At 44.3% G+C, this 27,657-nt stretch overlaps 2 protein-coding genes and 1 long non-coding RNA gene across 11 annotated transcripts; 2 read left to right on the top strand and 1 right to left on the bottom strand.

Annotated features, from left to right (window-relative positions):
* Nucleotides 1–406: 406 nt before the first annotated feature.
* Nucleotides 407–8,189, bottom strand: pign (phosphatidylinositol glycan anchor biosynthesis, class N). The gene is made up of 29 exons (XM_052054923.1): nt 7,690–8,189; nt 7,332–7,586; nt 7,137–7,258; nt 6,942–7,040; nt 6,616–6,722; nt 6,372–6,496; nt 6,146–6,276; nt 5,944–6,063; nt 5,789–5,829; nt 5,605–5,664; nt 5,400–5,492; nt 5,171–5,226; nt 4,780–4,858; nt 4,467–4,649; nt 4,256–4,395; nt 3,459–3,558; nt 3,273–3,365; nt 3,045–3,136; nt 2,850–2,955; nt 2,658–2,766; nt 2,455–2,557; nt 2,135–2,237; nt 1,786–1,872; nt 1,638–1,693; nt 1,340–1,415; nt 1,186–1,259; nt 1,033–1,075; nt 880–932; nt 407–714 (listed from the first exon to the last, which is right to left on the bottom strand). Exons 2-29 carry the CDS (start codon nt 7,556–7,558, stop codon nt 591–593), a joined length of 2,802 nt encoding a protein of 933 aa, XP_051910883.1. The 5' UTR covers nt 7,559–7,586; nt 7,690–8,189; the 3' UTR covers nt 407–590.
* LOC127593460 (uncharacterized) lies at nt 592–3,179 on the top strand. The gene is made up of 2 exons (XR_007960409.1): nt 592–734; nt 2,459–3,179. It is a non-coding gene; the product is annotated as an uncharacterized LOC127593460 (long non-coding RNA).
* A 222-nt stretch (nt 8,190–8,411) lies between the features above and the next one.
* relch (RAB11 binding and LisH domain, coiled-coil and HEAT repeat containing) lies at nt 8,412–27,586 on the top strand. Of its 9 annotated transcripts, none has more exons than XM_052054916.1 (31): nt 8,414–9,107; nt 9,855–9,944; nt 12,183–12,254; nt 12,412–12,467; nt 12,565–12,678; nt 13,028–13,222; nt 13,329–13,423; nt 13,741–13,870; nt 13,977–14,116; nt 14,571–14,646; nt 14,722–14,817; nt 15,381–15,404; nt 18,205–18,317; nt 18,410–18,500; nt 18,999–19,070; nt 19,174–19,314; nt 19,529–19,693; nt 19,803–19,950; nt 20,032–20,188; nt 20,285–20,408; nt 20,554–20,602; nt 20,745–20,824; nt 20,949–21,055; nt 21,130–21,229; nt 23,001–23,083; nt 24,281–24,344; nt 24,431–24,569; nt 24,649–24,765; nt 25,782–25,870; nt 26,172–26,242; nt 26,663–27,586. In XM_052054916.1, exons 1-31 carry the CDS (start codon nt 8,654–8,656, stop codon nt 26,781–26,783), a joined length of 3,573 nt encoding a protein of 1,190 aa, XP_051910876.1. In that variant the 5' UTR covers nt 8,414–8,653; the 3' UTR covers nt 26,784–27,586. The 9 variants fall into 9 exon arrangements, 7 of the variants coding, with proteins under 7 accessions (XP_051910876.1, XP_051910875.1, XP_051910879.1 ...); XM_052054915.1 differs by lacking the exon at nt 23,001–23,083 and adding an exon at nt 22,392–22,474 and having other exon boundaries at nt 8,415–9,107; XM_052054919.1 differs by lacking the exons at nt 12,183–12,254; nt 23,001–23,083 and adding an exon at nt 22,392–22,474 and having other exon boundaries at nt 8,415–9,107.
* Nucleotides 27,587–27,657: the final 71 nt, after the last annotated feature.

Below are 27,657 nucleotides of genomic sequence, written 5' to 3'. Positions count from 1 at the left end.
TGCTGATAATTTCACCTGCATTTGAACAAACTGTTTCACATGGTACTGATGAAGCAGGGGTGCATAGATATGTGATAAATCATTGTAATGTATCATTAGCTATAAAATACGTCACCGTCCTGACGTGGAGCCTGTATGTCAAATTTCCTCGAATCCAAGAGCCATCGAGTAAGCGTTGAAAAGGGCGCCGGTGCACATTCCCAAAATCCATCCCAATTGTTCCAATTTTAAAAATGCAATATCCCATACAAAATAATATAAAAGGAACTTGTGCTGGGTCCAAACTGTCACCCATAAAAACTAATAATATATGCGTTTATATTTATTGAAAACCAAAGTACAATAACGAGGAGCTTATTTTACTGTCATACAGTGCAAGGACAAGATGTTGAGGGGCGGGGTGGGGTGGGGTGAAACATGTTTTTTAATGAGGACTTCAAAGCATACACTGCCACGTTTTCTCACAGCTTTGATAAATGTCACTCATTGACTATTGTTCAGCAAAATACAATGTTAAATATAGATACATTTATGACAGGGTCTATAACCACAAACATTATTGAAAGCTTATGTGCTTTGCTGATGTTTGCTCAGGGGAAGTGAATCTTGCGTCGCCGCCACAGAACAAATCTTTGCGAGGTGAGGATGTGCGTGACGACACTCAGCAACATCAGGAAGATGGTCATCGACATCACGATAACGTAGTGGCTGATGCTGTGCGGGATAAAGAGAAAGTACGTTTTGCCTGTGTCAGTACAGTATATGCAGCTTTTCACATTTGACATCATTAAAACTAGACTCAACATGGTTCCAACTATTGCAAAGGAAACATTTCTAACAGCATTTGCAGCGACACGCTCTCTCATTGAGCCAGGTTACCTTGTGCCAATCTCTAACCAGGTGCCATAGTCCTGCACTAGGAAGAAAAAGTGCTGCGGAAAAGAAACGTCAAAGGTTTGATTTGCCTTGGGTAGAAAAGTACGCACATTTGCAGTTTCTACATTGCATCAGAATGTAAATCGGAGATTTTACCAGAGCCATCATGTCAGAGATGACCAAAACGATCAGAAATAAGCTGCCAGATAGAGAGAGATTTTGTTCTATTAGTCAGTCAGCTTCAAAAGTAAAACGCCCAAGAGTGCGAATGTTGTGGTTACAAGCGGACAAAAAGAAATGAAGATGTACCTTCTCGATGGCAGCTGCGTTGTCACTTGGATCGTCTCAAAAGTGCACATTACGATTACGAATGGAATGATGACCTTGGAGACCAAAAGGGCAAGAAGAGTGGTCAAGATTGATCGGGAAGCAAGTTCAAAGCTTCCTGCGTCAGTTAGCTCACCTTCCACATCATCAACCCTCCCATGATGAAGGGGTTGAAGACCGTGAGGAAACAATAAACCGACGTTGGGTCAAAACTGAAAGAAAAAGGGAAAAGAAAGATTTAGGACAAATAACCAATTTAGAGTTGAAGCATCTACTTGAACCAAAGTTTGTTTTCTGTCCACTTCTGAATTGACGTATAGCTGCATAAATGCCATGATGTCTGACACGTAGACGCGCTGAACTTAACGATGAAAGAATTACGTTGGTTTTCTTTTAAGGATTAGAAATGCCATTCCGTCTGTTCAAACACGTACCTGTTAATGGACGCTATGTTCCCTGTGCCAAAAAAAGCCACGATGATGAAAAAAACCTGAGCGCCGTATGAGGTCAAGGATAACGTGGTGGCAGTTGTTGCTGCATGCTTTGCCTTCGCTACACTCTTGCAAACACCATGAAGGATACAAAGAAGTAGGAGCGCCGAATGTCATCTAACTTGAGCTGGCGAATTTTGGAGATGTCAATGTTGGCGGAGAAATCGATAGTGGAGAGCTGGAAGACATTGGAGACAGCATGTATTCACACATTTTGGCTTACGTCGATATTTTATTGAGTTCAGTTCTAATCATTCCTCGTCCAGTATGTGGAAACTGCAATTTTGCAATTTGCAGGAAATGGCACTCAACATGAAATATACGAGTCCCTTTCCAGAGTCATCTCTAAACATCTGCTCGGAAATAAATTGGAACTGTCTAACCAGTCTGCTTCGCAACGGATTGCGGAGTGAGGAAGGTGAAGGAAACGGTATGGATACCTCTTGCCTTCCAGAGGTGCCCTCAGCGATTGTTGCTTCCTGTTCAATGTTGATCCACACAAACATCACCCAAGATAACACCGGAGGGAACAAGGCCTCGGCGCTGGGTTAGAAAATATGCATCTGGTGAAGGTTTATTCACAAAAGAATCCGAATATATGGATGAAACGTGTCTGTTCCGGTGTGAATGTGCCTCGGTGCGCACAGCAACTTGCATGAGCAAACAAAGCCATCTACTCAAAACTGAATTTATGATTTCAACTACGTGTTTGGAGTCCTGGTGTCGAACGACACACTTGAATAATTGTATGCTGTCTTACCCAGTGCTAAGCAGAAGGTATGTGGCTGTGAGCGAGAGGAACACGCTGAGGAGCCGGTGAAACAGGCGCGTAGAGCTCATCAAGGGAACGGGTATGGAAGAGGCTAAAGAAAGCAGTACGGTAAGCTGTGTTTTTTTTTTTCTTCTTCTTTCTTTTTCCGAAAAACCAAAGCAAATGCGCGTTCTCCGTCACATGCCACCCACCTAATGTGACCCAACTGATGAGCTGAGCCAGAAGGGGCAGCCCCCGTTTCTGCTGCAGGCTGGAGTGCGTGAAGAACGGCACGCATGCAGACACTGCCACAAGCAGCATCTGTTCGGTGACACCCATTAAAGTGAGGCCGGCTGCATTCACACAAATGCAGTCATGCGCAGAACGTAATTAGCCACAGCTACCTGTATGACGAGCTGCTGTTTATCACTAAAGAGGAGTGATGTCCTGCTCCGTGATGGCCACAGGAAACAGACCGATAGAAACAGAGTGAGCAGACCAGCACAGATCCTAAGAAAATAAGTCGGGTGCTGCATTATTTGTATTCTTATCAGGAGGTTATTGATTCAACAATGCACTTTATTGACGTATATACTCACACCAGATATGTGTTGGGCTCCCTTCCCATCACGGGCATGAGGGGGAAAGCAGCCAAACAAAGGCAGCCCAGAAACCAGTTCACTGAGCAGCACTAGAAAGCGATCATGATCAGACAAGCTCATCAAAATGAACGACACTCACGACTCACGAAACCGACATCAACACTTTCTAATGATGCTTTGTGGTCAAAGAGGCAAACGTACACAATGTCACTATCTATATCCTACCTTAGCCTTGTCAAAAAGTCCTGAGATCATCGGCCAGAGAGACAGGACCGCCAGGCCCACAGTCAGCATGGCGCGATGAAAAAAACTCACCACCTGAGTGGGGATAGTCGAAGAACAGTTTGTAACCTTGATGCCTTGTTGCATTTACAAGAAAGTCGTCTGGTTGACAGTTTTATGAACACTGACCAGTAGTTCGATGCCGAATGCTACCAGCACAAAGTAGCCAAAGCATTTCCACAGCGGCAGGGAAGGAGCCAATTGAATCAAATCTGTGAGTGTGTTGGACCTGCAACGGAAAATAAGATAAGATAAGATATCCTTTATTCGTCCCACACTGGGGAAATTTACAGCCTCCAGCAGCAAGAATGTATGTAGAAAGAAGAAAGAGAAAAAAAACAACAAACATCTTTCAATTAAATGCAATATGAACACAAAATGGATAAATCGCAGTACTATTTACAATTTTCCTTCACATCATTTAATTGTTATTATTATTATTATGAATAATAAATAACAATAATAATTCTTCTTTCTTTTTCCGAAAAATTTACAATTTCCCTTCACATCATTTAATTATTATTATTATTATTATGAATAAAAAATAACAATAATAATAATAATAATAATTAAATGATGTGAAGGAAAAATTGTAAATAGTACTGTGATTTATCCATTGTGTTCATATTGTATCTAATTGAAAGATGTTTTTTTTTTCTCTTTCTCCTTCTTTCTACATACATTCTTGCTGCTGGAGGCTGTAAATTTCCCCAGTGTGGGACGAATAAAGGATATCTTATCTTATCTTATCTTATTATGATTGTTATTTTTTATTCATCAGCCTGAGGCAAATTAGCCCGTTGGATGTTGTGAGCCTTTTTACTTTTGAGCATGTACCGCAGTCTCTTTTCGGAATGATCAACATAAATAGTCTGAACCATGGTTATGCACACTTGTTTTGGGGGGGGGCAGGGAAGGACACTCACTCTTTAAAAACAGAGTACCACACGGGCACCGGCAGCAGGCAGTAAATATAGTATGTGAGTGGACTCCTCTGGATGAGCAGGAATATGCTGATCACCACGGCGACACACACACTCAGCCTCACCAAGGTACGATTGGGCTTCTGTGGATGCCGAAGTCAAAGATGTCGCTCGGAAACGTAGTGAGTGTTTCTAATTGGATTCAAACATATACCCGTTTGAGTATGTCAGGATGCATGTTAAGGCTTGTATGAGTCTTCAAAACAACCAGGACAACGTATGAGGTCCACCCCACAAATCCCAGCACGACGCTGCAACCCAAGGAAAACCTGTCGTAGGTGTGGTAGTAAACCAAGCCTTCGAGGGCATTGGATATTAGAGCCTGGCAGAGTGAGATCTAGAAAAAAAACAAAAACATTGGAGAAGAAGAAAAAGATTGAGCGAAATCAACTAGCCCGTCATCTGGGGAGATTTCCCAGTTTACGGTATTGATGGACCGAAACGTTTGCTTTGCCCGCGATACTCACAGCCTCTTCATACTTGTGTAGATCAATCAGTATTCTTGCTTTCTGAATAAATTCTGCTTGCCTCGGCGCGGTCAGCGCTCTATAAACGGAGGGACAGCGATAGATCAGGCGGCATTGCTGACGGACAGCCAAATAGACTGGTTGGGATGGTTCTGCGTCATGTTAGAAGCGGATGATGCGGTTTGGCCACAACTCTTTGGCACGTAGCGACCGGACATTTTCAAAGAACTTCTACCTTAAGCAGATTGCTCTCATGACCAAATCCACGCAACGTGTTTTGAGCGTGGCAGTACTGAGCATTGTTAATGGTTTGTGGAAGTGCTTGCTGTGCAGAAGGCCCATAACTCTAAAATGCCCAAATTAACACCTCCATCCAGATTATCGTACTTACTGGTAAGGAGTAAAGAGACAAGACAAGGTTGTCTCTTTTTTCTGCTTCATTTTCATCTAAGAAAATAGAAACAAAACACACAATTTAAAGGCAATGAAAAGTGTAACATCGTCACTTACCCGTTTACTACTCATCCTATTGAGTGATGTTCTACTGTTGTTTTTTTAATTTTTTTTGTGCAAACAAATGCCATACATGTCATCTAGAGCTGAGCTTTGCGCTGCCTCACCTTGAACTGCTCCAATATTTGCATAGCATTAGTGTACATGCACTCTGCTTTGAACAGATCGCTGTTGTTCAGGTATAGTACAGGTAATACACCCTGAGGACACACAAACATAATATCGACCTTTAAAAAAAAAAAATTAAAAAAAAAGGAAAGCGTTTTGATTTTTCAGTCACTGCGCTATAGATAATGTAGCAATAATACTCACGACAGAGTTGACAGGAATAGGTACGCCAATGAGAGATGCCATGAGAGGAGCAATGTCAGCCTGCAGCGTTTTGAACGGTAAACTTTTGAGACGTGGTGCAACATTGCTCGACCGCAAGTTGTTATTTCATCGCAGAGATGTGATTGGATTAGAACAGCAAAATCATGAAATTAAGGAGCCGCACCTGATTGAGATCAAGTCTTCTGAGGTGCTCCAATTTCCAGTCTGGGGTAAAAAGAGAAATGAGGCCACGAATCTATTATATCTCTCAAAGAGCAAAATGCATTCGGAACATTTATGAATAAAATGGTCACCATTAATAGCTTTTTATGAGTGCACCTTGCAAATAGCCGTCCTGGTAAAATTGATCGCCGGTCACTTTGTGTGGTGTCTGTACTCCAGCTCCCCAAGCCACGAAAGGGGTGAGAGTCTCTGAGGGGTGACCAGCACCGTGAGAACCTAAGGCACACACGATTGGATTCAAATATGACATCTAAGCAAATTCATGTTACATTTGGATTGATATTTTTTAGTGTGCTACCCCAATCGGTCATGCCGTGATCAGACGTGAACACGAAAGCTGTTCTGCCGTCATAACCGAAGAAGTCTTCAATTACGGACACCAGTTCAGCTACGCCAGAGTCCACGAGGCCAATGTTGTTTTGGTACTCTCTGCATGAAAGACAAATAAAACGTAACGAGTGGATTTTAATTTTGAAGACTCCAGTGTAATTACCAGTATTAGTCAAGAAAAATCCAGAACTGACTGGGACATTGGTCTGTGAGCATGTCCGTTGGTGTCAATACCCAACAGATGCAGAAAGAAGACATTCTGATCCTGCAGCAGGCTGGCCATCAGAGTGGAGTTTGACTTGGCTGATTGAAAAAGTGACTGATAGAGAAGGCAAAAAACGGCATCATTTCCTTCCGTCAGTCATGTTGCCCGAAAAGAAAGCAACACTGAAAATGATGATCTAACGTATGGATATCATGAGTACCCAGCTATCATACTTTGACTTGAGTGAACACCCAGCTGTCGAGCCTGGATGCATCCGTGGAGGCATAGTCCTGTTCTTCTGCCGGATAGGCGTGGGTGTACACATGGTCTCCACTCGCCCCTGTAGTAGATGTGTGTGTGTGTGGGGATGCAACTCAATGAGGTAACTGAAATATTTGAAACACTGTGGCCATGTTGTGCAATTGTACATATCCGTTGAAATGAATCACTTGAGCATGTGAGTGGGAACTGAGCTATATATGCTGTCACTCCTGTATTGGATGTCACAGTACTGCGCACAGCCGACTCATGACCTGACAAAGTACTGTATGTGCGCTACCTTTTGTGAAAATGGCCAGAATATCCGGGCTGCCCCAACCCCAGGTGTGCCTGCTCTCATTAAACACAGAGTCAAACTCCACAGGATTCTCCTTCCAACCTGATCCCAGGCACACAAAAACATTGGGTATGATGACTCATATACGAGTGCCAATACCACCTACAGTTATATCCGTTTTTGTATTACACTACACACCTTTAGCAACAGAACTGACATCCTCGTAGAAGCCAGCAATAAGAGCAACGTGACCAGGGCGAGACTCCGTGGGAACGCGTGTGTGGGAGACACCCCAGGTACCTCTCTCCTCAATGATAGCCCTGTTTGAAGACAGATAACAGAAGCCTAAGCGTCCCTCAAAAAAGTATTTTTATTTTTTGCTTGCTACCCAACCTCAAGTAAGGAGCTTTGGATGAGCCGTTGGGGAGCAGGCTGAAAAAGCTGTCTGCTCTCAGGCCGTCAGCCACAATGAGCACCAGTCTGGAGGCAGGTGGAACCAAAGGTGTGGCCATCGGTGTCATCCCATGGACCAAAGGAGAAGTGAAGTAGATATCAAATATGGACACAAAGAAGACTACATGGACAGTCAGTCCCACCACGAAAAAGGTGATCCACCTCATTTTGAGCACTGGCACCAGTACTTCAAGTCTGCAATGCAAAGACAAAGAAGGGAATCGATATACTGTACTTTCTCCCCGATTCATTTTACCATGTAACAGTTACAAATAAAATAAAGCCCACTAAGACTTACCCGTATACAACATCGGAAGTCCTCAGCCATTAAAAAGACAGTATGAATGAATGGGAGACGCTTGTGTCCAAAACCAGTTGCACAACTTGTTCGACTTGTTTGAAGATATGATTCTTGTTCACATTATGTTACTCAGCGACCACGGACGCATATCCAAAGATCCAATAAAGTGGCCGCTTCACGTTACGGAAAACATCAGCGTGATCCTGAAAAAAAAAAACATCGCTCTTTCCTTTCTAATGAGATTATGTTTCAGGACTCCGTTCGTGCACTTCCTGGTTGTGACAAAAGATTTGTGGGTCCTGTAGTCCTATCTAAATTGCACAATCTGGAGTGCAAAAATGATGTTTATTTTTTTATCATTGTATAATCTTGTCGATTGCATCAGTCACTACTTAGCAAATAAGTTGAAAAATGAGCAAGTCATGATTTATTTGCAAAAGACTGCACAGGCAGTGCTTAAAATGGGAACGTTGCCCTCACCAAGGTGTCTGTCGCCCAGACACGTCACTTATAGCCAGGCTGCAACAGCGTCGTGGTGCAGCTTCCAATAGCTTCCGTCCTTTAAGTGCGTGCGGTTGCCACTTCATGACCAACTCCAATCAAATGATATCTGGATGAATAGAAATATAATTGAACGAAATATTCTTGTTTTGAAAAAAATATATGTTTAAAATAAAGCACTTAAAATATGTTTTTACAAGACAGCCACGCTCAGACGATCGTCAAAGGCTTTTTGCGGAAACGTCATGTTTTACTCCTGGTTCCTAATATCAAAAACCACTGTTATGGAACGATACTTTTTATTTTAGCCTGTCGATAATTTGCTGTGGGAAAAGGGCAATAGATGTCACGTGACGTTTGTTGGTATCCTACCAATCCCGTCTCACCTAGCTTGACAACCATTCAGGAAGCAGGTCTGATTAGCTTATTTTAGATAGCTAAAGATTTATATCGTGCAAACATGGCGTCGGTTAACCCGTTTAATCTGAGTGATTCAGAAGAGGAGAGTGAACGGCGACCAAACGAAACAGTTAACACGGAACGCAGCCCGAGTGACGGGGCGCCTGGACCGCCGCCGGGCATCCCCTTTTCCCCGCCCGCGGACGCCGAGCCTCCGACTACGTTGCTATCCAGCAACCGAACGAGTCCGAACGGCGAAGGCATCTCGGTCCCTTCCGTGGCCACCGCCGCTATGGCTGTCAACGTCGAGTCGCGAGTGTCGGTGGATGTCATCGCCGCTCAGCTATTGCGTGACCAATACATCCTCACGGCCCTGGAGTTTCACAGCGAACTGTTGGAATCGGGCAGGGAGCTCCCGAGGTTGAGGGATTATTTCTCCAACCCGGGTAATTTCGAACGTCAGAGCGGCACGCCACCTGCCAAAGATCAGGGAACTGGACCCGGTGGACCTTTGAGTAAGTAGCTGGACGATGCTCGCTCAGTGCTTGACGTTCGCCTCCTGTGTTAAATTCTAAAGCCAGCACGCCACAAGCTAGCATTTAGCTTTTAATGTCGATCTTGGACCCAGTCTCTCGTGAGATGCCCGCTGTCCACACCTGCCCCTGAAAACTGCAGACATACTGAAGCGCACACAGCTATGTAATAATGCAGTACCAAGTGATAAACCCGTGACAACGCCGTGATAATCACCATTTAATCCGCTTTGAACTCTACAGATAAAAGCAACGTTTTCTTTTACTTGGAGACACCGTGAGGTCAGATATCAAGACTTGGACTACAAAGTGTCAATGTGCAGCTACAACACTTGAACCGCAGTCTATTGCACTTATTTCACACTACACCGCCAAATATAGATGTCACGAAAGTATATTCTGTATACGGAAATGACGAAATGTAGTTCAGTGATTATTGAATGTTTTAATGGCAGCAAGGCGATACATAAATGTACATTTGTGAGAACGATAATTGTTCTACCGAGCACGATATGTCGCTGGCATCGATAGATGTTGCCAGACCTGAACCCGTCAGCACAGCAACAAAACAAAGCAAAATGGATCTAAATAAAAACGATTCTCCACGCGAAGCATTACACCGCGGGCGCAGAGGGCACTGGGGACACGGACGCATCCCCGTCGGTTTCGTTTCCGTCAGTGATTTACATTTTCACTTCTCTCTCTGTCTGTGTTTCTCTTTGGATATAGATCGAGCTGGCAGCATCAGCACCTTGGACTCTCTGGATTTTGCCCGGTACTCCGATGATGGCAATCGAGAATCAGACGAGCGGGTGGCAGGTAAGATGAACCTTTGCTGTCACAGCCCGGAGCCAAGAGCCGCATCTTAAGTGAAAGATGGAATGGAAATGGCTTCATCTAATTTTGCATACCTTATGTTTAGGCTAGTTAATTAGACATGTTGACTGGGAACGACCAATAGAACCATTTTCCTAGAGAAAGATGATCATGTAAGCACGAGGCCTACAGATCAGCAGGTGAAGACTTTCTTTTGCAATGTAACCTAAGTTGCAGTTACACCAAAGTATTGACGCAAAGGTGTAAAGGTACTGAGGCACAAACTTTGCCAGTCTCGGGAACCTCCCGCCATTTCCTGTCCATCACCTGTCCCGTTTCCACTCTGATTTAAAATCACTTAGCCACCACTTTCGGCATCGAACTCATCACAGTGAATTCACTGCATCTTCTGTTCCGTTGCTGCCAGATTGTGAAATCAATTCAGACTACAATTGCAAAAATAAGCTCAAATAAACGCATATTAAAAGGCCTTCTGCCCAAGCATCCTCATTTGCGTATCAACTTTACTTTTATCACCAGTGTCACAAATTACTCATAAAAAAGCAGTTTAAAATGATGATTTTTTATTCTTGGGCTCAGTCGAGTGTATGTTTTGATTTTATTGAGTCTCTAGGTGGTATTTTTGGTACAGGAGCTTTGCCTAACTCCCAATGCGGCTCCATCGTGACACTTTCTATCCTCGTGGCTGGTGTAACAGATGAGTGTGACTCGCAAGCACCAGTGAGCTGTGAGAATGCACGCGGCTTGGCGAGGTGCAAATGTTTTATATGATGAGTGAATCTGTCTTTGGTTCGCAAATAAAAACCGGTAAGCGTCAATATCATTGCAGCTGGCGTGATCCAGCCTTTTAATTGTTTGCCATCTAACGCCTGTATTTTGAGGTCATCCTAATGGGTAGTTTGCGCATCGAAGGTTGCAGAATTGTGGATGGAAAGCTGACAGCTCCATGACACAGTTTGAGTGCTTATTTAAAACCATGCAGCAGAGATGTTTATTTTTGACGGTCATTTCCCAAATGGTTTCCACCCATAACGCCGCCACCTTGTCCCTTTTACTTCCACCTACCCTCTTTGTAAATCTGGCCGCCCACAGCTGTCTGACTCGGGCTTCTCGGGCTTTCTCCTGACGTTGATCAAACCCCAGTTGGTCAAGACTGGACAAGACACTCCATCCAAACTCGTTATTTGTTTCCTTCTTTCCCCCTTCCCATTCCTGTGGATTGAGTTTTGTGTTGGAATTTGGATTGCATCCGGTGCACTCATGACCTGCAACAATGGGTCTTCATGATGGTGTTACATTCATTTGCTTTGTGTAGCAATGACTCAAAATCGTATGCTCTGACCACATTATTAGTTACACCGTAACCATCTAGAGATTGGATCCTAGACAGAACCTATTTAAAAAAAAATTTAAAACGTCTTTTTTCAAACTTATACCTGAGGTGCATTGCTTTTGTAATCGTTTGGATTATGTGAATAAAAAGCACCGTCAACAGATTGTTTTGCGTCGTTGCAGGTGATGAGTGCACCACAATGCATATCAATTGCTGTGTTTTATCTCTCTCGTTTTTTTTTTCAATCAAAACAACTTTGCATGTTTACCCTCACTGTTTCTTTCTTTCTATTTTTGTATAGCACATAGTTTATCAGAACATAAGTTTCGGGATCATTTGAGACATTTTTTAAATGCCTCCAACCTTTTGGACTGTAGTGCAATTTAATGGTGTGTTTTTGTCAAAAACATGAAATTGTCTGGGTGACCCTCTAACTTTTGATGGGGAGTTGGAGTGTAATATCATTCTGTAATTGAGCCTTCTGCACGGGAAATCCTTTGTCAGACAGCTGCAACAAATTGAAATGTTAAAATCCCACTAGCTGCACTTTATTAACTGGACTGTATTTTTGTCATTGGTTGAGCAGACTAATGGAAAAAAAAAAGAAAAGAAAAAACAGTTGCCTGGGGGTAAGGGTTTCCACTAATTGACATCAATCTTTGTTTGCTTTATTCCATGAGCCTCTGCTGCATGCGTTTCTCAGATCCATGATTTGCATGCACCCTCTTGTGTTGTTTTATTTCTAGACTCTGAATATATTTGCTGTGTTTTTCACTCCCATCTTTGTTTTATTTGTTTGTTCCCTGTCTTTGTTTGGATGCAATACCTGTGTACGCGTGCGTGAACGTGTGCCTGTGTGTGTGTGCCCGTGCTGTCACTCTGTCCAGTGCTGGAGTTTGAGCTACGGAAAGCAAAGGAGACCATTCAGGCTCTGCGCGCCAACTTGACTCAGGCAGCAGGTGTGGCGCACTCTAAAATAAACTTTTCCACCCGAGAACCGAGCCCTTCTCTGTCACTTTCTCTGCTTTTCTTCGAGGGAGAATTCCCGAATAATGTTGAGCCTCCATTTGAACTCATCACACACACACACACACACTTTTTTTTTCTTTCCCACAGAGAACGAAGTTCCCTCTCAGGAGAGAAAGAACTTCAAATCAAGCCCTGAAATTCAGGTGGGGATCTTTGACTGTTGGCAAGGTTAAAATCTTCTTAATGTCTGGTGAACCTCCGCAGCGTTTAATACTGAGGCTTCTTTCCTCTCTGCCTCAGGAGCCGCTACGCCCGCTGGAGAAAAGAGCCTTAAACTTCCTTGTGAATGAGTATCTCTTGAAAAATGAATACAAACTCTCATCCATCACCTTCTCAGACGAAAATGATGATCAGGTACAGGTCTTCCTTGCAGAAAAATATTTGTTATTTAACCCCGGAGAACCCAAGAACCGTTTTCTTCTTTGGAAAATGATGAATTTTACATTAAATGCCTGCTATATGTTCACTGAACACCAAAATATATGTTTTTTCAAATATTTAATGCTTTAATCCTAATTTAAGTTTGAGTTGTGGATCCTCTCCGTCAGTTCATAGGGATAATTCCGAATGGACAACACAACGCTGCTGAAGGCTCAAGAGCCGCCTTTTTAAGAGAGCTTTAATGACCGGTCATTAATTATTCATTTCACTAGCATATTATAACTTCTATTTCCATTGTTTTATTGTTTTAATTTGTTTCCAGGATTTTGAGCTTTGGGATGACGTTGGCCTCAACATCCCAAAGCCTCCTGACCTGTTGCAGCTCTACAGAAATTGCGGTTCCTCACTTCCTCCGACGAGGGACGTGGTTGACGTAGCAGTCGGAGCAGATTTTGGCGATCTCACTGGACACTGTGCAGCGCAAGATCCCCCATGGAAGCCTGACCTCTCACAACAGGTTTGTTTGATCGTTTACCCCCTTCGGTTACACAGGGAGGGAAAAAAGTTTCCTTTGTTTCTTTCTCTATATTGTTTATTGAGTCTATTCTATTGCTTTCATACAGCAACAGGCAGAGATCATCCAAGAGTTAGAGTACCAAATCAGTCTACTGAACAATGAAAAGGAGAGTCTAGCTGAGCAGATGAAGACACTTCAGAGGTTTGTCACTTTGTGTATATTCATTTGATTCATAGCGATTATAAGACTTTTCATCTTAAATGGTCAAAACACATTTGGTTTGCTATCCACCTATCCAAAGATTGAAGTTTTTTGGGACCCTATTCAGCTCTTCAAATACTGTTCCAAGATATCACATAATGGTGCCAAAACCCTTTCAAGGAATTATTTTGAAGTGATGCCAACTAGAGCTGAAGGCTTAATTGCATTTTGCACCAGTTTGCCGCACTACATCGGAACATTCTGTCTTATGAGTGTGTTATAAGTAACCGTCATCCAGAGTCTCCTTCCCCCCACAGTGAGATCCAGACATTGAAGCAGACGGTCTCCTCCCCACCACCGGCCACTCTTGCCCGTAGCTCGCAGAATACATCGAATCCCGCATCCTCTTGCACCGCCATCACTTCCTCAGCTATCCCACCCTCTGTGGTAAAGTCATTTTAAATTTCCCAGACTGAATTTAAGCGACCGAAGCCTTTCGCTATGTTTTAGAAAGGCCCTAAGCACATTGAATCCATGTATGCCCTGTCCTCAGCCCCGCGCAGATAACGGACAGTGCCTGGACATCCGGGGTGTATCAGAGCCTCAAAGTGAGCCTCCCTTAACGCAGAACACGCCACAGTCTCAAAATAAGCTTAAAAGTCGACATCCTGCACATTTTGATCAGCCAAACAGGTGAGTGGTTTTTAATAGATACCGAAAGCTCTAGAAATGCAATAAAACATATACGATATACTTCTCTATATACATGTTTGCTACATGCTCATCTATAAATATGACACATGGCATCGGTTGCGTTCCTCCGGCGACATGATAAAACATGTAAAACCAACCAATGAAAAACATTGAGTATCTCAGCAACTGACGCGTTCTTCCGCCGCTGTGCAAACAAGTCCAGAAACTTCCTCAAGTGAGCCCACGCCGTACTGACTTGCAGAGCAACTGCTGTGTGTCTAACTGTAACCACTAGATGGCGAGAGTTGTTTACATGTATTCAGACGTGCAGCTTGAAGAAATTCCGCGCAGGCAATCGTTTGGATGCAGTCATTTATCATGTTTTTTTTTTGTGGAACACAGACTGAATGCACCAGTAACTGGTTTGGGTCTTTTCCTATTTGTGCTAACCTAGGAAGTTATCCCCGGCATTCCAGCAAGCTCTGCTATCCTTCTGCCGAATGTGCTCAAACAGTCGCCTGGGGGCAGAGGTTAATACAGACACACGTTTTGATGCAGATCCAGTATTCCATGTAAACTCCGTTTAACATCGCTCTCATCTTCAGGTGTCTCATATCGCAGAGAGCGAGGAGAGTGTGATGTTAATGCTGGGTCGCTGCCTTCCTCATATCGTCCCAAATGTCCTCCTAGCTAAAAGAGAGGTAAAGCCTGGCCCACCTGCTCATTTTTAACCCCCCTCGCTCTTTTTAATCATCATAACACCATGCTTTCTTTTTATTGTGAAATAGATAGGCACACAGCAGCGAATAATCTTGGTGTTTTGTTTTTAATATGTATCATTTTGAAGATTATATCTTACAGCCGATGAAAATCCAAAATCTACCATCACAAGTAATTGAAATATTCCATAAGAAACAACACACTCACCCATACACACGCACACACATACCGCTATGTCAGCCCAGTTTTGAGTTATTTAATTTTGATAATCACATGCCTCAAACATAAATATGTAATTACTACCTTTCTGCTTATTGATCGATACCCAACTCATGTATGCACACGAATGGAATCTATGGATATACCCTTGCTGATGTGTGTCCATCTATTAAGTGTTTATCACACAGGCGTCCCAATTCATTCTGCCTCAACTGCGTTGTCCACCATTCATGTTTGCGCTCCGTTTGCCTTCACTGGCTTTCTTTTTCTTCTTCTCTTTATCGTCTCACTCATTCTCTCACTCTGGTGCATGCCTCTCCTCTAGAGAATGGTTGCACATCTTTGCCAGGTGAGTCCTTCACACGCTCATCTGCACGGTCCCTCACACAACCCCCAAAAAAAGCCATATCGCATGCCTGCTGGCTACAATTGCAGTCTGGCAAGTAAGGGTGGAACTGGTGACGGTCGCAATCTGAAATTTCGGCGCTACCGTGATTGACAAATTGAAATCCAATTTAAATCATGCATTTTTTTTTTCTTCTTGAAAATTTTGCTGATTATGTAGTGGGACACTCGCCCGACTCGTGTGCGGGCAGCGTGGGAGCGGTTCCTTCTCGTCGACCGTGTGAATGTGGCTGTTTATTATGGTTCTTTGTCTCGATATGTGTCGTGACTGGCGAACAGTTGAGGGGTTATTCTGCCTTTTGCCCGAAGTCAGCAGGGATAGGCTCCAGCAACTCCCAAAAAGTGGATGGATGGATTCTTTAAAGTGAATCAAGCTTCCACTTTAATTGCTCCGTTTTAATTGTCACTTGACTCCAGTGGCGCTGTGTCTTAAGTCAAATTTTTGCGTGCAACACAAGCAAAAACATCAACCAAGTGACAGCTTGCTACTCCAAAGATTCTGAAGTTTAGGCGCTTGTAAGTCATGGTATTACAGTACTTACGATCGTGTCGCTTTTGGTTGGAAACTTCTTCCTGAAGATTCTGGCATGAATTGTGCATTCTGTTACTAGCTGATAAGAATATATAAGATAAGATAAGATAAACTTTATTAGTCTCGCAATGGAGAAATTCCCGATTCACAGCAGCAAAGTTATGAAAGGAAGAAGTAGAACAACAAAATATAGGAGCTGCTGGAAAGGCAGCCACTCACGCGGCGCCATTTTGAAGTCAAAATAACAAAAATAACACAACACAATAAGAGTTTCAGGATTTCATAAAAAAAAGAAGAATGAGCAGTGCTTGCTTTTTGTTTGTATGTATTGAATACATTGTCCACCTCTGCTTGCCAGCCTTTTTGTCTTCTCTGTCATGTATTATTTTGCATTGTAGGAAATTAATGGATGAGAATTACAGTCCTAAGAGGCCATTTTAACCCGTCTTCATCTATTTTAAACCAAATGTATCCCTCAATGATCCCCTTTGCTTCAGTTTTAATCAACCCAAGTTTTTATTTCAGTTATTTTTATAATTTTCTTTTTAAACTACCCACACTCACAGCATTTTCACACGAATAATTAGAAACATTTTCTGTGCTGCCATTTGATATGTACAACGGATGGGTGGATGGATGGCTAGAACGTGCTCTAATGCGTCGGATGTTTTAGGAATGTTATTGATGTACATTTTTGTCGCTGTTGCGCAAAAGGCATGCGGGCAGGTTGTGTTCACAACATGACTGTGAACATTAATTGTGCACCCAGTGTTGAAACCCAATAGGAGCTCAGTCTTGTTGGAGTTGTTCACACTTGGCCTGCTTTGCATATATTGCCACGGTGGTGTTGTTTTAGTCAACCACCAACAGTTGAAGAGGAATTTAATCTCTTTGTGAAATCAAGAACAACAAACCCAAGTGCAAGAATAGCATGCATCAGAACACCGAGGGGTCTGTTTTGAGACACGTGAACTTTGTACGAAGTCCGTTAGAGCCATTAGCCATGACATGCACACACACACACACACACCGGTTGCAGCTCGAATCTCCTTCCTCTACAAGGAGGAGACACACCTTCATTTGTTAGATTGTGACACTTAAAGAACAAAAGTTGTTTGAAACGGAGCAAAGCTGTTTTGAAAAACCGCCGGCCACCTGGCTACACTTATCAGTCTTGGTAAATCATTAAAGAAAATGTTTTTTCCCTCTTTGAATGTTCTTTAACGTGCTACTATTGTCCCAATAAAATGCTTGTCTGCTTTCCTTCATTTGTTTTGTGCAACAAGAACTCCTCAAAACCACTTGCAGAGATGAAACAGTTGAGATCAAATGTAGATGCTTGTTCGGTGAACGTGCATGCAACATTGATAAGGTGATAATTGAGAGTGCCAATTTGATTGTATAAATCAAGCTGATGCCAGACACACTTGCACTTGGTTCCGTGCTGCATAAAAGCCGTTCAATAATTAGCAGCTGATCCTATTTGAAAAGCCCAGGGTATTAACATGATTGAAATTGATGCTCATTGCTATTTTCTGTCTTTGTGTATGTGTCACAAAACACTTAAAATGAATGTTGGTTGTTTTGTTTTTGTTTTTTTTTGACTGGTCTGGGCCAGTGTGACTCATTTTAGCCTATCTTGACCCATATTCTCTCTCCATTAATCCAGAAGGGTGTCGGGGTTTTGCAAACTGTTCCAGCGCGGTGGCAGGAAAACTATCATATGCTCCTGGAAAAAAAAAACACATTTATAACAAAGCATGCACTCTCTAATTTCTGTGTGTGTGTTGTGTTTGTGTATGTGGGTGAGTGTGTGTGTGTGTGTGGCGGGAATGCCGGGTTCACCACGGGTTGGGCCATGGAGGCCTTGCATCAAATACAGATTTTTGTTCTGCCTGGAAGGTCCATGAACTCTGTCTGAACGCTTGGAAAGGGCAGGTTTTTTGTTTGTTGTTTTTTTTTTAAGCAAGGGAACGAGGGTGTTACGTCGGTGGCTTCTTGGAGACATTACCGCAACAAATGAGAAAGTCTAATAGCATTAAGGTACTGCGGGTTGATGTTTTTCCAGTTTGCTCGTAAAGCTGTGTTTATTTTCCCCTACTGCCCATTTTCTCTCCTTTATGAATGGCTTCTTGACTGCCATTTCCCTCCCATGTCCCTTACTTGAAAGTCATTGACAAGCTTCCGCTTTTTTCTCCGTTTTATGCTTCAGGAGCTGATCCCTCTCATCCTGTGTACCGCCTGCCTTCACCCAGAGTCCAGAGAGAGAGACCAGCTTCTTCACATCCTTTTTAACTTAATCAAGAGACCAGATGATGAACAGAGGTGTGCACACTGTGATGCATGTGGAAGGTACTTGCACAAATTGTGTCAAGATGTGTGAATTTGATGCGGTATCGTTTCTGTTTTTCTTCAAGACAAATGATCTTGACGGGATGTGTAGCCTTTGCGAGGCACGTGGGTCCCACGCGTGTTGAGGCAGAGCTTCTTCCGCAATGCTGGGAGCAGGTACGTGCCACAGAGCCATGCAAATAGATTTCCCAGATGTCTCCATCTGGCTGTCCTGCACTTAAGTGATGCGGGCTCGGGGGTTGACGTCAACCTGCAATGTCGTCGCCTACCGACGTAGCAACAGGGGCGTTACAGAAGTGAAATGCCACCACTCATGACCGGACCGTGAGATTAAGCTTAAAGGAAACTACTGATGAGCAGTTCACCATTTTACTTGCGCAATATTATTGTAGGCTATAGCAACAATATTTTTTAAAAGTTACCTTTTGCTTTTGAGAATAAATGAATATAGAAAGAACAGCATACATTTTTTTAGCACCATCAACACATTTTTGATAAACAAAGTAAAATTCCATGGCAACAACTGCAGCCTACTATTTTGATCAGCGTATTGATGCTCGTCAATTTTGTTTCCTTTCTGCTTTCTCTGTTGTGTTCTGCCTGCTCTTCCTCTCTGTCCTAATTGTATGCACCCATACACTCCTTTTTTTTCAGATTAACCATAAATATCCAGAGAGAAGACTTCTTGTGGCAGAGTCTTGTGGAGCCTTAGCGCCGTACTTCCCTGTATGTTGTCATTTGTATCGAGCGAATAACAGTTGATGGAACAGTTAGGGGGGGGGGAAAGATGCATACATTAAAATGCCTGCTTTTGATTCTGTTTCCACAGAAGGAAATTCGAAGTTCGCTCGTGTTGTCCATGTTGCAGCAAATGCTTGCCGAGGACAAGGCTGACATGGTCAGAGAGGCCGTGGTCAAGAGTCTTGGGATTATTATGGGTTACATAGATGATGCTGACAAATACTCCCAGGTATTTAATTGCAGGGGGAAATCCATGCTTTGCTTTGTTCGCCCTCTCCATTCCCTCTGGGTTTCAGATAAATATACCGTATCCTTAAAATAACATGAACTGCAAATACTACTTTTAATTTAACTCAATCTGGACAAAGGTATTTGTTTAACGGTGTTCAAAATTCATTGTGTTTGTTTGTTTTTCTTTTGCCGGTTTGTGTCGTTTTCTTCAGGGTTTTGAGCTGATGCTGCTTTCACTCGGCGACCCTTCAGAGAGGGTAGTCAGTGCCGTCCACCAGGTCTTCATTCCCGCATTCGCTGCCTGGACAACAGAATTGGGAACCCTTTACACGTCACTCATCCCTTCTCTCTTGGCACGTATAGAGAAGCTCTTCATGGTGCGTGGGAACATGCTCACTTTTTAAAAAAATCTTTTTATCCTGCCGTTGATTGACGCGGACTCCTTTACTCCTGCTCTGATAGTCCATTTTCCCCGTTTTTTTGTAGCAGGGGGAACATGGCCTGGATGAGCACAAGCTGCACGTGTTCCTGTCAGCCCTGCAGAGTCTGACCCCTCCCCTTTTTGCCGTGGTGCTGCAGAACGCGCCCTTCACCAGCCGAGCCAAACTCCACGGAGACATACCTGCAATAGAGGGTGCAGGATGAAACTTCAGCCTGTTGGTTTCTTGTTTCAGCTTTGTGTTCAGTTGCTGTTAGCGTGTATTTGCCATTGTAGTGACTCGCTTTCCAAGGCCGGCTTCCCCCCTCCAGGATGTGGCCACCATCATCGGCAGCAGGGAGATGCTGAGTGCCTTGCTCCTTCTCTACGACCACCAACTAGAGCATGAAGGGACCACCGGATGGGAAAGCTTGCTTTGGGTGGTCAACCAGCTGTGAGACACACACACACACACACACACACACACACGCTGTAAATGTATTCAGACATCAAATTCATTCATTCCTTTTTTTTATGCTACCCTCTGAAGGCTTCCTCAGCTCATAGAGATCGTGGGTCGCATCAACGTGACCTCGTCCGCCTGCGTTCATGAGTTCTCGCGCTTTTTTTGGAGGTTCTGTCGAACCTTTGGCAAAGTTTTTACCAACACCAAGGTGAATCAATGCTGACCTGTTAAAAGTCTTTTCAGTTGACCGCGTCGCATTTTAAGCACTTGCCCTCGGTGATGCTGATGCATCTCATCAGCTCATATCATGTCTTTCTAATTCATGTTATTGCTTGTTTTTTGACGTTTTGCAGGTTAAACCTCAATTCCAAGAGATTCTTCGCTTGTCTGAAGAGAATGTTGGTAAGGGTGGAACAATGCAATTGCTGCCATATTGAAGCAAGGCTATCTTGATCGTTCCTCTTTAGGCAGAACCAAGTGACAACTTGGAACTGATTCTTTCAATAGTTCTTGACTTAGATTGTTTCTGTTTCGCCCTCAATAGATGCTTCATCTGGCAACGGTCTTCTTACAAAAGCCACCGTCCCCATCTACGCCACGGGAGTCCTGACCTGTTATAATCAGGTAACATGACAGTCTTTTCCACTCTTATTTGCCAAGAAGTCGTGTAGTGGAGAGGAAACTTTATTTCACATCAAATCGAGTGAACCATTAAGTCGGTACTGTGTTTTTGTCATACTCTCGAAAGGAAGAGGACCGCAAGTTGTTGGTGGGTTTCTTAGAGGATGTTATGACAACCCTGTCTTTGTCCCACGCACCTCTCGACAGCCTGAAAGCTTCCTTTGTGGAGCTGGGGTGAGACGCACACCTGCCCACCCACAGACAGATTGCCCAGGAATTCAAATGTCTCCGAATTTTGTTGATTTCAGTGCTAATCCAGTGTACCATGAGTTACTGCTCACTGTTCTTTGGTATGGAGTAGTCCACACCTCTGCATTGGTCCGCTGTACCTCAGCACGGATGTTTGAGGTAAAGAAAGAAAAGAAAAGTGTCAATTGTGGATTAGCAACTCCCTATGCATGCCTTTTGGTTTGTTGCTAACACTTAAGCAAAAGTAATTTCCACCCAAAATGTTTAGTAATCCATTCAAGTCGAAGCAATTTTGCTGCATGTGTTCTTGCTTTGCTCGCGATTGCTGCTGTTTAAAACTGCATTTCATGTTGCGCAACAATCGCAAATGCTGTAAACGTAACTCCGATCGTGATAGTTAGTGCCTGGATTCCACTGTATTTAGCACCTCCAAGTTCTGTTGTTCAAGCATTTTACTGCTCTCAAACCGCACCACATAAATATCTGCATCTGTCAGTAAAATGACAAAGTCAGCAAAAGAGTTTTGGAAAGTCTAATTAAATTGGACTCGCGTTCTTCACAGTTTCGGGACTTCAGGTCATTCAGGAAACTTAATACTGCATTTGTTTTGAAAAGTAGCTGCCTGTTACCGCCCCCACGGCCTCCCCCAATGCAGTTCAATTGTACTTTTGCCAGGCTTCTGGCAGTGAAGTGCTGAGCGAAGCTGTTTAATGAAACCGTAACAAATTGCATCTACCTTTCCAAAAAAGGTGTGCGTTCGGTGAGGATGTGCCGTACAGTTCTAACAGTGGAATCGGGCCTCACTTGATGTAAACTTGTGGAAGGAGGAGTGCTCAGCCAAATCCCTGTCCCCCTCTTGATTTATTTATTTTATTGTGAAGTACTTCCCCGTTCCCCACGCACACGCCTCACTGTGACCATCCCCTTTTGTGTAGCAGTCCGCCATTGTCCACATAATTATGTGTCGTAATGTGTCGGTCAACCACAGATCCTGGATCGGATTTCGTTATTGTCCACTATTTCGGAACGCAGAGTGGATTCGATCCACTTCTGGAGTCTGTCCTCAAACTCCAGGGATTAACACTTAGCATTTGTGCAATATCGCGCCATATTTTCTGTGAGGTGTTAATCGTGACTTTGGAAGAGCCTCACTTGCTTTCTATTTGTTGCGCCTTGTTTTTTTTTTTTTTCCCCCTTTCTTTGCATTATTTCACTATATTATTGATTATTTTCTCTCTATCTAACGGCGGTGTCGCTTACACTTGTCCCATGCACCGCCTTCCCCTGTGGCATCACGTCCGGCTCTGTCCAACCCGAACAGCTGTTGGTGAAGGGGGTGAATGAGACGCTGGTCGCTCAGAGAGTGGTGCCGGCTCTCATCACACTCTCCTCCGACCCTGAAATGTAAGTGGATCAGCAATAACAACAGTAACTGCGCAGCGTCCTCCCCCCTTCCCCACCTCCTCGTTGCCGCCTGACAGCCATCGCACTGCAGCAGTCAACCTATCAGGAGCGACGACGTGAATCTGTAATCTCTTATCACGATGCTATGGATTAACAGGCAACGTTTGTACGGAGTTGCACCTGCATAGGATCAGGCCGAGCAATGTCTTTCATCATCCTGTCAGTTGACGTGACTCCGTCTGGCTTGTGTGTTTGCACGCTGCCTAAATTGCGCAAGCCCTGCATGCGTCGCATCTCCTCTCACACCCCACTCCATTGAGGCTGAGGCCCTCCTCCTGACCAAACCCTCAGCTAGCGGCAGGTTTTCACCCGCGACGTTCTCCATTTTTTTTTCTCCCCGTTTTCTCTCTTTTGTCTTATCCCTGCTATCTTCTGTTATCACCTCCCCGACCTTCTCTTTCTCCCCCCCCCCCCACCCGCCCCTGCCCCCTCCTCCTCCTCTCTCATCTCTGTGGTGGGTTTGCAGTTGATTCTCCAAGGCATGAGCGAAGCGTTAGTAGACCGCCGGGCGGCCCCGGCCCTTATAACTCTATGCAATGGGCCTGAATTGTGAGTCAATCGACGACGGAACACCTCCCCGTGAACTCTTCTTGCAGGCTGCATTCAAGCGGCGTCAAAAAGCGTCTTTTGTCGCGCTCACCGCTCGTAGTCAGCAGCTGCGAATGTTAAGCGAATATGGCCTCATCTTGCCCAACCGGAATCATGAAGGGGAAGAAGTCTGCCAACATCCGGCCTCCAATACTGAGCTTGGCCGGACTGAAATACTAATTGGCTATGGACCGAGTTCATGAATTTATTTTGCCACATGCACATTTTAAAGAATAAGATGAGCAAGTGAGCTATAGCGCTGTTGGAATGCAGCCTGTTTCATCACATGGTTCTCTCGACTGGTGCACACTCATCAAACATTTTCATGTTTTTTTTTTTCATAGCGCAATGAATCAACATGATTAGGGTTGATAGAAGTGAGGTCAATCCAAGTTGAGCTTTTGCTATTTAAATGATATACAATCGTATTTCGCCCCCCCATCAACATCAACAAAGAGTTGTTGTACCTTAAACGTGAATATGGAAGTGAAATGCTTTTAAAGCGCTTGTTTCTTCAGAAAGTATGTGTGTATTAGAACCACGCAAAAGCAACATTTCTGATATTAGATATTTCCTAAAACGTGAAACATTACATGGGTAACGCGACAAGATGCTACTTCATACGGTCACAATTCTTTTCTCATGATGTTATGTCTTGCAAACATATATTATTCATAACGGAACGCGCAATGACATGACTTCTCTTTTATTTTAGTGCGCTGCTTTTTATGATAGATTCCATTCGGGTCTAAAGTAAGCAGAATTAGCAAACTGCTCTAAACGTAGTGTTATTCTTTTTATGTTCATTGATGTCGCACCTGCCTGCAAGCGAGCGTTTTCGTTTCCTTTTATGATGAATCGCATAAACATTTAACTTCTCCACCGGATCAGCAAAATGTTCGAAACGCTGTAAAATTGAACATGCAGCCATCAGCAGAATGTGTCGAAAATGTTTAGTTTATGCAGCTGGCATCAGCGGTTTCTTTCAGGCCTGCTTTGATAATGACATCATCGGTATTATTTCAAAGCCTCTGCTCACGGAGTCGTGTGTTTCGGTGCGTCGTTTGCCTTTGCAATGGTCAAGACCTACACGACGCGGCGCACTGCTTACGAATAGTCACCCCCTACCTTTTTATGTCGCTCTCCTGCTCTGTTTAGCTCTGTGAGGATATCCACAATTCCTGCCTTTGGTACCATCATGGAGACCGTGACGCAGAAAGAGGTAAGGAGTCCAAAGTGTCTCCTGAACGGTCCGCAAAATGCGACGTGCTTGAAGAAACGCCAATGGCTTGTTTGCGTGCCTTTCAGCTGCTGGAGCGTGTCAAGATGCAGCTAGCATCTTTCCTGGAGGACCCTCAGTATCAAGATCAGCACTCTTTGCATATGGAGATCATCAGGACCTTCGGACGCGTCGGACCCAACGCCGAGCCTCGCTTCAGAGACGAGTGTACGCGAAAGGATGAGCGCAAAAGAACATCCCACCAATGTAGAGAATGTTCACCCGCCGTTTGTGCTCCTTGGTCCAGTCGTCCTGCCGCACCTGCACAAACTGGCTCAGGCAAACAACAGCCAAGCGGTGGAGAGCAAGAGGATCGACATCGCCACCCAGCTGTTCGAGGCCTACAGCGCCCTGTCCTGCTGCTGTATCCTTTCTCGCCACCGCTGCGCGTTTGGCCGCGCTGGTCTGATAGTGCCCTTGATCCTCGCGGCACGCATCAAGCGTGGCCCCCCCCCGGCTTGCGGTCCGGCAATGTGTGTGTTTTGGCGCCGCTCTTCTGTCGTTTGGCAGCAAGCGAAAGAAAGAGAAAATAACTTTGCGCCCAACCCCTCCCTATTTTGGGGACTAGACGTAATTACAAGGTTGGTTAAGCAAAGGAGAACATGAGGGAGGGAGGCTTCAAGAGCGTGAGAGAATAGCAAACGCCAACATCGGCTACGTTTACCCACAATATCTTTTCCATTCCGGCCCCGACGTCCCTCCCTGCTTTTCTCCCGCTACCTCTCTTTGCCGCACGCGCTCTTCTGTCTGCCGCGTCTCCCCTGGGAGCCCCACCCCGTCCCGGTTCGTTCCTGCGGGTCATCGTCAGGCTGTCATTTCACAGCGCAGGCCCACGTCAAATGTATGCTGCTAACCTCAGAGGCTTGACCTCCCACGCCACTGCTCTCTCGCTTTTCATCAGCACCCCAGCCTCTGAAATTGGACAAAAGTAGACGATCTCAGTCTGCACGCGCTTGGTGTCGCTGGCCCAGACGGCCGGTCGTGATGATGGATTGTTTGCCGCCGTTGTCCGTAACTTAAACGTGTTAAAAAGGAAAAGGCGCGGCCTCCTGAAGCGGCCCCGCCCTCAGCCTAAGCCTCGGCTGCGGCTCTCATTCAAGTGAATGGGACCGTGTGCTCGTGAAAATGTTAAAACACCGAGTTTCAGTATTTATTGCTTTAAAAGTTGCTTCTATGCTCATTCACTCCTAAAGACGTTTTTAAACGTCTTTTCAGACTTGGTCCAGAATTGGCTGGTGCTGAAAGAGTTAATTGTCCTAATTTGGCAGTATCCGACGGGCCGATAAATCTCCCGCATCCCGAATCGTATTTTGCTGTCATAAATGGTGATAAGTCTGGAAAAAAAATGCGTTCCCCCGGTCCTTAACCTCACACGCACAGTCATATCTGAGGAGGTGATGATCAACCACTTCCTGCCGGGCCTCAGGTGTCTCCGGGCCGACATGGAGCAGCTCTCCCCAGAGCACGAGGTCCGTAGACGGCTCACGCGCACATTCAAACTTCCCCCACGGTCAAGTGGTGACCGTGTGACACTCCACCTGAAATGCTTCAAAACGCCGACTGCTTTTTATTTGTGTCTCCAAATCTCACCCGAGTCCTTTTCATGTGAGCTTTTTTCCCAAGGTGACTAATAATCAGCTGCCTCTTGAGAATTTCTTTCCAGACCGTCCGTGGCCTATTAAGGAACCGACTAACGTACAAATAAAGACCTCCCTAACGTCATCATCGTCCCTGTGTGTCATGTTTTTTTGTATTTTTTTCTCCCTCCAGGTGATTCTGAGCTCGATGGTGAAAGAGTGTGAGCTCAAGGTGGAGAACAGAGGAATGGGAGATGCGCAAGGGTGAGAAGAATGACGGTCTTGTCTTGTGTTGTTCAGTTTCGGTTTATGTTTCCACCATAGAAAGAGATCGCTGTCGTGACACTTACATAATGCAAAATTAAAAATGCAATGATTAGATTCCAACAACATTTAGTTTTTGTTGTTTTATTTTGTTGAAATCACTTTCGTCCACTTTTGAGTTTAGGCATGAAAACACAAGATCAGCAGTTTTCAGTCATGAGTGAGGCAGTAGCAGAAGCTTGTAACTGCACCTTAAAGGGTGAAGTAATTGAGCCGTTTGACCGTAAAACATCCGTACTGGCCATCGAGCGTCCTTAGCCACTCATATTTACATTCAGGCCAAAGGTCACGATCTTGTAGGTCAACGCAAATGTGCTACAAAGCGAAGCTTGACTCTGCTTTTCTTGTTGTGGTTTGTAGCTCCGTGTCCATCGCATCCAGTTTGGTGGGCGAGGATGCCAAGACCAAGTTCCTGAGCAAGATGGGTCAGCTGACCACATCGGGCGCCATGTTGGCCAACGTTTTTCAGAGGAAGAAGTGAGCAGCGTTGCGGCGAGGCCAGCCTCACCGCAACGTCTGACGACGCTCCCGAGTAGATGACGACCGATCAAATGTGACGTGCATTTCTGCGAGCGTTGATTTGCTTTTTTCCCCCTCAGTCAAGTGTTTGTTTGACATCTTCAATTTATGAGAAGAAGCGCCGCGGAGGACAAAAGTCCGGTATTCCATGAGAAGTGGGACATCTTTTCTGGACATTTCAGGACGACGTGAAGGCATCGTTGTCACGCTATGAACATTGGAGGTACCTGTCACCTCCGATTTTTACCAGGTGTCATTTGGGATGGAATAAACCTACGAGTAGCGGTATTAAGCATGTCCGAGCAAAATGGCAATCCTTAAAGTGACTACAAATGTTTGCGTGGATGTGGTTCCGAAACATCGCCTACTTGGAGTTCTAAATAATCGTCTTGCCTTTGTTTCCTCAAAAGTCTGTCTCCGCTGTCCGTTTGATAGCTTCTGTTTTATAACTTATTTATATCTTATTGAAGAACACACTTTATTTCCAGCTTCCAAAGAATTTTGCACTTCATTATTTTGTTGTTCTGATGCACATTCAGATTGATCACTACAGTTTTTTTTTTGTCGTTTGGAGTTGGTTGACTGTAATTTGGGTGCATTTTGTCCCGTCTTTCTGGTTGACTAGTGGATGTTTCATTCAATTTCGGGGAGAGGTAGGCTCGGGTGGAAAACGTAAATAACTACCATACATTGAACTGAGTGATTGGTACTGATGTATACTTGGAATCTGTGTCTTGGTCTAATAAAAGGTCATTTGCGGATTTACATGCGCACTCGTCAATGATGCATTTGAGTACAAAGGAAAAAGTGCTTTATGGCTCAAAGTGGCGACAGGT

The sequence above is a fragment of the Hippocampus zosterae genome, chromosome 20, assembly GCF_025434085.1.
Source record: "Hippocampus zosterae strain Florida chromosome 20, ASM2543408v3, whole genome shotgun sequence".
In the NCBI taxonomy this organism is placed as follows: Eukaryota; Metazoa; Chordata; class Actinopteri; order Syngnathiformes; family Syngnathidae; genus Hippocampus; species Hippocampus zosterae.
The sequence above is the reverse complement of the archived record's forward strand: the minus strand, read 5'-3'. Positions and strand labels throughout refer to the sequence as shown.

Coding starts and splice junctions, on each gene's coding strand:
- pign (XM_052054923.1), bottom strand. CDS start 7,558: ATGAGGTGGATCACCTTTTTCGTGGTGGGACTGACTGTCCATGTAGTC. Junction 6,064..6,145: donor TCACGGCATGACCGATTGGG/GTAGCACACTAA, acceptor TGTGTGCCTTAG/GTTCTCACGGTGCTGGTCAC. Junction 3,137..3,272: donor GACTTTTTGACAAGGCTAAG/GTAGGATATAGA, acceptor ATCGCTTTCTAG/TGCTGCTCAGTGAACTGGTT.
- relch (XM_052054916.1), top strand. CDS start 8,654: ATGGCGTCGGTTAACCCGTTTAATCTGAGTGATTCAGAAGAGGAGAGT. Junction 12,468..12,564: donor AATCAAGCCCTGAAATTCAG/GTGGGGATCTTT, acceptor TCTCTGCCTCAG/GAGCCGCTACGCCCGCTGGA. Junction 24,570..24,648: donor GCCTCGCTTCAGAGACGAGT/GTACGCGAAAGG, acceptor TCCTTGGTCCAG/TCGTCCTGCCGCACCTGCAC.